This window comes from Pocillopora damicornis, chromosome 1 (assembly GCF_964200805.1).
Source record: "Pocillopora damicornis chromosome 1, jaPocDami1.2, whole genome shotgun sequence".
In the NCBI taxonomy this organism is placed as follows: domain Eukaryota; kingdom Metazoa; phylum Cnidaria; class Anthozoa; order Scleractinia; family Pocilloporidae; genus Pocillopora; species Pocillopora damicornis.
Genome location: NC_142670.1, coordinates 18,823,950 through 18,835,239, shown reverse-complemented (window position 1 = coordinate 18,835,239; position 11,290 = coordinate 18,823,950). Strand labels below are relative to the sequence as shown.

Below are 11,290 nucleotides of genomic sequence, written 5' to 3'. Positions count from 1 at the left end.
CTGACAGATAACCAATCAGAAATGATACTATCAACCACCTTGTAGATACGTAGTTCGAACATTTGAAGACAAAAATTTATTCACCGTCGACGATTTCCGAGTCAAATTTGGCGAGGAGGTGGATTGATGTTCCAAAGCGTTTAAAAAACCAGAATAATTAATCGTGTCGTTGATGAGGTTTCGTTTTCATACATGATCAAGAAATCGTAGTCATCATGGTTCTGGGGTTAAAATTTTCATTTTTCTAGACACGTCTTCCCAATTCCTCTGCTATTTATACGTTAAAGTGGGACCGGCGAGCGAGCAGGAAAGCTGTGCTCTGATCGCCTACCCAAGAGTGCAAAATGTGTTTTCTTTCAATTTCCACTTTGATTCCCCACAGAAGGAAAAAAAGAAATGCTTGTAGCCTGTTGAATACCTCGTATAACGTCGTAACCAAACGGCATATTTTTGTCCTATGAATAAAAGCTTTTCTAGTATTTCTGGCAAAAACAGGGGTCACAGATTCGTCCTAAATGAAAACAAAACAAAACAAAAATCCCAACGAAACTCGCAGATTCATTTCGTAATTCCATGGTGCATGAATATATTTTGTTATCGTGTGATACATCCTTTGATCCGTTGCTGAAGAAGCCTTCGTCACGGTCCCGGCTCAAAATGCAGTGAGGGAAATTAGCCAATGTACAGCCTTCTTAAGCTCACACTTGTTCAGTAATGCAAACGCATACAGGAGGTATTAGATAACCGCGCGTGGACACGAATTTTACCATCGAGTGTTCATAACATCCTTTACACCTTTAAAGAGATGATTCAATTAAAACAGATAAATTCGTATCCATAGGCCGAGATGTATCATCCTTTTTATTCAAAAGATATTGATTGAAAATTTGAATCGAATACATTTTTTTAAATAAGAGCATCGAATACAGAGATCCGCTGCACCGTAACTCAGCTCGCCGGAAAACCAATTCAATTTCGGACATTGTAATGTAACAATTTCTCATTACAAGAACTATTTCCTTTGAAAATTGAATTCAGCTTCAGGTGAAAAAAACAATTGGGAAAAACGGCCTACATGGGAAGTAAAACTGTCATGTTAATAAATTCGGATATAATGACGACCTTAATACCTTTATATGTGAAGATATTAATGGTACATTTACAGCGTGCGGTGGAGATGTCACATTTTGGAAACTGAAAAAATTCTGGTATTTCACCGACAACCATATTACCGTCATTATTACTATAAATCGCGAATGTTACGATATCACGAAAAACATAGGGATTGTGTGTCTTTTTTTTTTTTTCAACCTCGAGCTTTGTTTCAAACTTCGTTTGTTTTCGAAAGATAATAGCTGATTTTGATATTGACGAGAGCTATAATTTTATACAGCACGTTATCTAGCTCTGTCACATGCTCATCACGCGCTTCTGCCTCATAATCATCACGTACAGTTAAACCTCTAACTCCCGTGATCGAATTGTTAATTCTCCCCTCTAGCTGCTACATGTTTCATTTCACAGTAGATACGGAAATTTAGTGTTAGTTCAAAGATAACGAATTCTACCTTGATAAAACTTTGAGTGTTCTCATTACCTGTTTCCTGGATAATGTATTGATATTACAGGGATAAGTTACAAGTTACATCACTTCTTGGAGTTAAAGGTTTTACGAAATTCAGGTAAAAAACAATTTCAAAAAAACCAACATGGAAAGTAAATTGTCACCCTGATAAATCCGGTTATCATGACGACGTTGAAACTCTTAAATGTGAAGATATAAAAGGTACATTTACAACGTGCGGTGAAGATGTCACGTTATGGAAACTGAAAAAATTCTGGTATTGCGGCGACAACTAATATTACTGTTATTATTATAAGATATCGTGAATGTTACGATATCAAAAGAAACTTAGGCATTTTGTATATATTTTTTTATTTTTACTTTTTTTAACATCGGGCTTTGTTTTAAACTTCGTTTGTTTTCGAGATATAATAGCTGGTTTTGATGTTGACGAGAGCTATAATTATATATACAGCACGTTATCTAGCTCTGTCACATGCTCATCACGCGCTTCTGCCGCATAATCATCACGTACAGTTAAACCTCTAACTCCCGTGATCGAATTGTTAATTCTCCCCTCTAACTGCTACATGTTTCATTTCAAAGTAGATACAGGAATTTAGTGTTAGTTCAAAGACAACGAATTCTACCTGATAAAACTTTTAGTGTTCTCATTACCTGTTGGCTGGATAATGTATTGATATTACAGGGATAAGTTACAAGTTACATCACTTCTAAGAGTTTAAAGCTTTAGGAAATTGCATCGCGTGCATACTATTTAACCACGAGTCAAATGAGGGAAACCAATGAAATTTATAAGTGTATGTAAGTGAAATATTTTACGTCTGACAACAATAACCCGAGAAAATTCGACTGAAAGTAAAAGCCGCAAGAAAATTAAGATTACGATGGTTCATTTTAAGTAACTTAACCTTATAAACAGCTATAATCAGTTGCAGAATGAAAATTGGTTCGTACCTGTTAAACTGTCATCCTCTGAATCCTTCTATTCTCCAAACGATGTCATTTGTTAATTCTACATATCTGAAAATATTAAGAATAATATTTTGCTTTATGACAATTTCAATGAAAACATGAAAGTATACATATCCACGAGTTTAAAAGATCTTAAGTCGTGTAATGCCCAGTTTCGTGATCAAAACTGCTCTTTTACTTCAAAAAAAATGTTGTGATGGTTTTTTTTTTTTTGGTGTTTTATATTCCTTTTATGATTATTACTTGTTTACATGTTTCTCTATGGCGATTAATTCATTTTGTAATTTAAATTTGGCTCTTTCTCTTTTAGTGCGAAACACTCGCAATCCGCAAAATCCCTTTTCTCCTCAGAGCAGGACATATTACACTCTGCCATAGCTGAATCAATAAGGATGAATTCACACCGTGAGTTATATTTTGCCAGTGCAATTTCTTTTCAAGTGATCAACTCGATATATCCCTCGTTAAATGCGCTCTCTCGTGAGATATCGAGAATAGTAATCCTATATCTACAAGGAACCATGTATTATTTTGTTTATTTTGCAGACAACTTGAAAGACGACTTTACTGAGGAATGAGAATTTGCCATTTATTCACTAACCTAATAAAGTGTCACGAAAGGCGAGTGACGCGCAGTAACTGATTGGCGTCATCAATCAGCGTATTTTATAAACATTTTTTTAAAGTCATGTTTCCATGAAAAAGCGTTACGATTTTCTCAAATTTTCACCATCACGACTTCATAAAGTTTCTAAAAATAATAACGGTAAGCTTATTTCTCATAAATAACTCCCGCCAATTCTGCACTTAATATTTTTGCAGTCAAAAGTGTAAGTGTCCGGTGAAATTCAGTGGCGCTCTAGATCTCATTCCGATACAATCAGTTTTGGAAAAATAAAATATTTTCTTTCCTAATATGACAACGATGCTGATTCACAAAGTCAAGATGGTTTTGTTCGTATGTAGTCCATACCTCAACTGTTTTCGTTCACTGACTTTCTCTCACATGTAAAGGAATTTAGTGTTACATCAAGATACTTCGCTATAAGTGATAACTTTCTCTGTTCTCAACGATATTTAATTTCTTTGCTGGTTGTTGCATTTATATCTACGTACACTTTGTAATAACAAGTTGTACACATTCATCACCGGAGGGGGATACAAAGCTAAAGAAATCACACCAATAATATGAATTGTTTATGTATATTTTTTATCCAATTTTCATGTCTTTCGATGATAATATGCTACACATTTCTTCATTATCTTTCCTCACCTGAAGAGTATTTGCGATAAATTTAACTCCAATAAAGTTCTTTTCCAAGAAAAATACTTGACTTCTCGTTGTATCTAGAGAAAAGCAAATGTAAATTTTTTCACGTATTGGAAAGAATTAAAGCGAATACCATGAGTACTCTTCTTAAAGAAATATGATAAATATGATATGATTTTAAATATTCAAATTCTTTCAAATCTATGTACTCCATGCATCTTTGTGTACAGAAACCCTCTGTGTATCTTACAGGAATTTTATGAATAAATTGTTACTGAACGAGTGGTCTTTGAGTTGGAAGAGAAATCTGAGGCCCTAGCTCTCTGTCTCTCTGAGCTCCAGAATTGTCTGCTGAGTTTGGATGCAATAAGCGAGGCCATAAATAATTGTATAATAGTTCATACAGACAAGTGACGCACTTCATACTGGAATCAGAAATGCCGCAGCTTCGTAGATCCCTCATGGGAAGATAAATGAGCTACCTCAAAGTCTGGTATGTTTATCTACATGTCAGCATTGATATTTTATCTGTCGTTTAACCTGATCTGACGAATAGGTTTTTTTTTCGGTGGTCGGTTAAAAATGATTTTTTCCTTTGTCACGAAAGAGCTTGCAATTTCATTTCTTTTATTTTGTATTTAAGACATGAAATTTCGACATTAATGATCTTAGCAGTATACAGGATGATCCATTGTATGTCATGGCTCATTAACGAGAAATCTGTAGCTATATGTGAGAACTTCAGATCGTAAAATCCCATGGTCTAAGATTCGATTCTGCGTTCGTGACGAGTAAATAAGATCGATATTTCTTTCATTCTTTTGTCTCATGTCTCAAATTATTTCTATCTGTATCTATAGTCAATACCCGTTTATCTCATACACTGCATTAGGTCGCTATTAACTTATTCTGTCCTCACCTTAACTCCTGTGAAAATGTGATTTGTCCCACAAGTGTGTAACAAAACGATGCACTTGGTAACACGAGCAGTATTGAAGAAGCTGAATATGAGCTCATCGAACTCGAAACAGAAAATCGTGTGTCATCGTTTATTTCGTGATCCATGATTCTATTTTGTAGCTATGCTGTTTCACTATTTATACGCCAAGTTTGGACAGGGCCACATATTGCATTTTTTAACTTTTTATTTTCATTAATCCGGAGTATAGCAGAATGACATAAACATGCTATTTATTTATTTATTATTACTATTTTTTTGCTGATTTGATGGTCGTTAAACCATCGCCCGCTTAGGTTGATCGAAGGGCGCTGAACTGCCATACGAGAAGTCAAGAGCCAATGGGTGTGTGTGGGGTGCGGCATGCGGTGCAGTGGAGGGGGGGGGGGGGCGAGGGTCGTAAGGATATTACAGAGTCTTATATGGGTGATCAAGTCCAGTTTATCATGAAAGAACCAAAACCCTCCTACCCCCACCCCCCTCCCCCAGGTGATGAATAGTGACCGGCCCCCACTTAGTTATTTATTCATTGTTTTTTTTTTTTTTTAATTCTTTTATTACATTTATTTATTTATTGATTCATTTTTTATTACTTTTTTTACTAAGGAAGAATACCAGAAGGAGTTATTTCACCTGGCATATCTAGAGAGTCTCCAATAGCAATCTTCAATCCCGCAATCCCGACCAAAAAATTTTTTCTCAATCCCGTAATCCCGTCAGTTTACACTGGCCAATCCCGATCCCGATCATACAATTTTGTATAAGTCCATTTCCTAAACTTAGGCTCTCTGATTGGCCATGAAACCATTTTACATGAGCGTATGTAAACACGGTTTTCGTTCCTCTTTCATTAGTTGTTTTATAAAAGAAATGTAAAATGGTTTCCGTATTTACATAGCCTGATGTAAACACGCGGGAGGTTGGGAGAACACTCGATAAGCTGGAAACCACTCCGCTTCGCGTCGTGGTTTCCTAAGCTTATCTTGTGTTTTCCCAACCTCCCGCGTGTTTACATCAGGCTATGTAAACACGGAAACCATTTTACATTTCTTCATTATAGAACATTTGGTGTGCCTGACCTTTCCGATCACTCTGCGACAAGTTGTTAGCAAAATATGGATTTTTATCAATACAAAATATATCGTGTACTATTTTAATTTTTTATCTCTCTTCTTTGATGATGTATTTTTGTTACAGGCAAAGAAAGTTAAAGTGGTAAGACATGAAAGGAGAAAAATTTTCGTTATTTTTGTTTTTCACGGATAAAGAACGATCCAAAATAAAACATGAGTATATTTCTATGCTACAAGATAGTCTGAGTTGATTTGTACAAACTATAGTACTGAATGAACTTCACGCATTTTTTTTTTAAATAATTATCTTCTAAACGATGTTTTTTAATTTCTAACTGTTTGACGCATTTCTAAACTACACCATTTTTGGACCTCCCATCTGTTGCAGGTGCAGTTACCTGACAAATTCAGCTGAAAATCACACTTTTTTTTTTTCATTTTTTTTTTTGGGGGGGGGGAGGGGGGAGGTAAATATCTACTTTGAGTATTCTCATTACCTGGGCCCTGGCCAAATCTGACTATAAGGAGAAGAAAGGCATTGAAGGTCTGTAGATGTTCCTTTTTTGTTTTACATGTATTTATTGGTGTGCATTTGCTATTAGGTAGATGTATAGATGTTTTAGTTGTGTTTCCTTGGTTTAAATTTTCTGTCCATTTTCCAGTTTCCCTGTTACAGTCATGTTGTGAGTTCCATTGTAATTGTGCACCATGCTGCAGCAGAGGTGTTTACCAAGGAGATGACATCAAAAAAATAATATATGGTTTTTTGAAGTACTATGAGTTAATTTTCTGGTAGTATTAGCTTTCACAAAGCCCCAAAAAATAAGGCAGAGTGAGATGAAAATAAGTGTCTTACAAACAAGCCTGTAGTTCCCAAGGAAATTTTGAATTAACCCTTTACTCCCAAGATCTGATTGTTAATTCTCCTCTCTAGCTGCTACATATTTCGTTGTAAATTAGTTATGAGAATTTGGTGTTAGATCAAAATGACAACTTCAGCCAGATAAGTTTGAGTATTCTCATTACCTGTTTGATGGATAATGTATGGATATTTTAGGGGGAAGTTACATATTGATCACCTCTGGGAGTTAAAGAGTCAGTGCATCTTTGATCACCCTTAGAGCTCAAAATTAACCTAGGATGTCAAAGTTTGACGTTTATTTATCTTTAGTTTGCTTTCTACTTTCCAAGTTTTGTTCGGTTATTTATTATTATAGCAAGGTGATATGTTGTTCTTTCCTTTGCTTTTAACGTAATTTTGTACGTCAAAGAAAAAGGCTCAAAATTTATTCAGTTCCCTAAAATATGCAGCAGTTTTTGACAGTTTCAGGCCATTGATTTTTTTTTCCTATTTCCATGAAATAGAAACACAGGCTGAAAAGACGAGAGTCACAGATGAGAACACAGATGATAACCAAGATGAAGACATCAATGTTGATGTTTCTAACGATGACTCCGATGTTGAATCAGACGAAGAAAAATCTGGCAGCTCTGATACTGGAGACGATGAAGAGGAGGAGGAAAATGAAGTCAGCGATCAAGAACACGAACAGGAGGAAGAAGCCTCGAAAGCCAAGAAAACTAAGCAACCTTCAGATGTCAAAAAAGGCAAGACTTTATTCATCCGGAACATATCGTTTGACACTAGCGAGGAATCACTTTACGAATTGTTTGAACAATTTGGAGAGGTAGACTATTGTAAGATGGTTGAGGACAAAAGGACCGGTCACAGCTGTGGAATGGCGTTTGTGAAGTTTAAAAGGGTTGAAGGCGCCGAAAAGTGTCTTGTGGAAGCAGACAAAGATGGATCCGGTAAGAATGTTGTGTAAACTTAAGAAAATGTCTTGTTTCAAAACTATCTAGGGCCTATCAGACTGCCGTTTTTGTCCGATTTTCATTAGACCACATACATTGTTATAGGTTCAAGTCTCTCTAAAAGTAAAGTTGCCGGTGAAATCCAAGTGAAATTCTGGTTTTCAGTGTGTAACTGAGAGACTGAGAGTTTTGCTACTGCCCCCATTATTATTTTTTTTCTCGTTTTACCCTCATTTAGACCTCTGGCGGGCTCTACATGGTACCCGAGAATACTCTTGCTAATTTCTTGCTACGAGCACAACGAGCTACAATGAAAGCTTGAGCTAGAGTCCAGCGCACGTGTATCAGCTCACCGCGTCCCCCACTTTCATTTACTGTTCTCTGCGAATGATTATTCAAAGAGGAATGTGCTCAGCTATTCAAACATCTGTTACTTATCCCGTTTTGAGATTCGTGAGTGTAACCTCAACGTTCGAAAATTGTCCTCAAATCTGCTAAAAACTCATCAATTGAATGGTGCTGCCATCTTTAAATTAGCTCTCTAACATGGTCGCACACGCTAAATCACAACATTAGGTTCAAAGACGGTTTTTCAGTGGTGTTCTTGCCATTGACACAAAACGTCAAAACACACTCAAAAAAAAAAAACGTCAGGAGAGCATCAAGACATGACCAAAACGGAAATGGGACAGTTACGTCACGGGCATGCAGTCAGATTGCGGCGTAGATGCCCACAGTCGAGTTTTTAGCGCATATGGGAATGCAATCATTTAAGACTTTGCGATGCCATTGAACCGTTCTCTCGTTGTCGATTCCCTAGGCATTTCCTTGGAGAATTTTAAACTGAATGTGACGAAAGCAGTAACGCGTGGAAAGGCGGCAGAACTAGGAAAGGAAAAGAAGCTGGACGGAACCAAGGATACAAGGGACAAACGTAATTTATACCTGGCTAAAGAAGGTTTAATTACGCCAGGCTCAGAAGCTGCTCAGGGCTTGTCCAAAGCTGATTTAGTGAAGAGACAGAAAGCTGAAGCAGAGAAGAAAGCAAAGCTAGAAAATCCAAATAATTTCGTCTCAACAACCCGGTGAGTGTCTTTTTTTTTATTGGCTGCAGTGCAGTGAACCCGCTTCCTATTCCATGTTCCTTCTCGCTTATTATGGAGAATATGGGCTTTTCAGAATTTTGGGCGTTCGTTATTATGGATTTTCCATATATTTCCATGGTTTTTGTTTTGTTTGTTTTTATTTTGTGATGTTATTGTTGTTTATTTTATCACGAAATGCTGCGTAGTGTCGTTATTTCTTTAGCTGTGGTAAAGTAAATTGAATGACTTACTACAAGCACTGTTAAATATTCATCTTTTGTCTTTCCAGGCTTTGTGTTCGAAACCTGCCTCTAAATGTAGACGACAAGAAATTGCAAGAGATCTTCGGCACCGCCACAGGAAAGAGGATGCGCGTGAAGAAAGTGCTGATTATCCGGAGTAAAGATAGGTTAGACAGCACAGGCCGTGGACGTTCCATGGGATACGGATTCATAGAATTCACCAATCACAAAGACGCTCTTGCCGTCCTGAGAGTCACCAATAACAATCCCGCCATATTTGGACCGGATCGTCGACCAATTGTGGATTTCTCGATAGAAAATAGCCTCGTCCTCAAGGTGAAGCAGCGTCATGTAGAGAAGGCTCAGCACAAGCAGCAGCAGAGCGTCGACGAGCATGCGCGCGATGAACAACCCAAGACAAATAAGGAGAGAAGGCTGGAGCGAAATCAGAAGCGAAGAGAAAAACGAGTGAGAAAGAGAGAAGCGAGGAAGAAACGAAAATTGGAAGAGGGCAAGGACGGCGAAGGCGACAAAATAGCGCAGGAAAGAAACAAAGTTATTAAGGCAGTGAACAGTTCAAACTTATCCTCATCGAAAGCAAAGAAATTTGAAAATTTGTCCAGAATGGACGTTACACAATCCGAGTCGAAGCGAGGTAAAAAGAATGTTGGAAGAAATAAACAATCTTCTTTGGTGCTTAGAAACAATTCTCGTACCAAAGTCACATCAGGTACCGCCCCAAATCTTAGTCCCTACCTTAAAATGGTAAGTAGAGCTTCAAAAGAAAGACAAGACAGTGAATTTAAAGTGAGCAAAACCTCCGATGTCCCAAATAGAAAGAGGAAAGGCGCCCGGAAACGACAACAGGAGCAGAACGACGAGTCGAAGTTCTCTCAGATGGTGTCTAAGTACAAGAACAAACTGTTTGGAATGGATAATAATGAATCATCCTTAAAACGCACGCGTTGGTTTCAGTAATCTACCGAAGCTAAATGGATAAATCTTCCTTGGATGAGCAAGACATGTAGTTCAATGTTGCTTAAACCTTCTGTTGTCCAAATAGGGAAAGGAAAGGACCTTTAATAAAAAAGAGAGAGCAGCCGAACAAAGCATAGTTTTCTGAAATTTTGTCCAAGTGTAAGAACAAATTATTTGGAATAGACAACGATAAATCCACTACAGAACTTAAGCGTTGGTTTCAGTAATGCGCGAGAACTCGGGCTAAAATGAGAGTTTTTCCGCCACATGGGCCTTAACCGAAAGTGATCTTTCGCAAGGAGTATGTGTCTCTTCTTGTTCACGCGATGCTTGGTAAAGCTTTTTATGAATTTTTGTGTCCTCTTATTTCAACAAATAAGTAAACAGAACCAAAAACAAATCAATTAATTCTATGTACTTCCCAAAACCTTCCTGCTGCTCCGCGTTTTGTAAATAAAAGTGGTTTGCTTAAACGCTCCGTTTTTGATAAGAATAAAAACAAATGAAAAACGTGAGCGAGAAGTGTGGTGGAAAAGTCGAGTGGAAAGCAGAATCAGGCAAAGTAGGAGTTCGCCGAACGAGCGTTAATTGGTGATCAATCCATCTTCGTAACAGTAGCAGCAAGAACTAAAGTTAAATAGTTTACAGTGGTTTGTCTAACATGAACTGAATGCATGCTGACCAAGCGAACGGTAATAATAGTGATTGCACAAGAATACCTCGAAAAATCGGAAAAACTAATAAACGAAGACAGGCATGAAGTAAACAGTCCAATTACAATTGAGATTTTGAACCTTTCAGTGACGTGGGTTAGTCACCAAACACAGTGTTGTTACTGAAAGCTCCATTCTCGAATAATTTCAACGTGCAACTTTTTTTCATGGTTAATAAAAGTTATTCATATCTTCTGCTTTCATGAATAAACACAAACAACCCTAGAAGCTTTTTGGGATCAATATCAGTATCTGGGCAACTGCCCACCTACCCCTCCCCTAACTGGGTTAGGGAAGGGGTAAGTGGGCTACTTGCTAGGAGAGCTCTTTAGCGGTTAGTTTTAATTTCCCAATGTAAACCTCTGGGGAATTCCCTCCCTTGTCTTTGGTAAAAAAATGCTTACCTCTGCACGTGAGACGACGAAATTTGAGAGAAACAATTCTCAAGTGTATTATCACATGACCTACATTGCGCAAGCTTAAGAGGTCCGGCCGTAAACCAGGAAAAAACGTAAGGATTCATGGGAAATCTGCGAGATATGATGCAAGTGGAATAGGCCTTGTGAAGAAGGAAAACGTGAGTGGGCCGGGTTCAG

At 37.5% G+C, this 11,290-nt stretch overlaps 1 protein-coding gene across 1 annotated transcript; it reads left to right on the top strand.

Annotated features, from left to right (window-relative positions):
• Positions 1–7,120: 7,120 nt before the first annotated feature.
• Positions 7,121–10,884, top strand: LOC149052502 (RNA-binding protein 28-like; the record flags this gene model as incomplete). Its single annotated transcript, XM_089181061.1, has 3 exons — positions 7,121–7,673; positions 8,497–8,761; positions 9,051–10,884. Coding segments are annotated over 3 exons (1,749 nt in total), but the record flags the coding sequence as incomplete, so codon positions are not given.
• Positions 10,885–11,290: the final 406 nt, after the last annotated feature.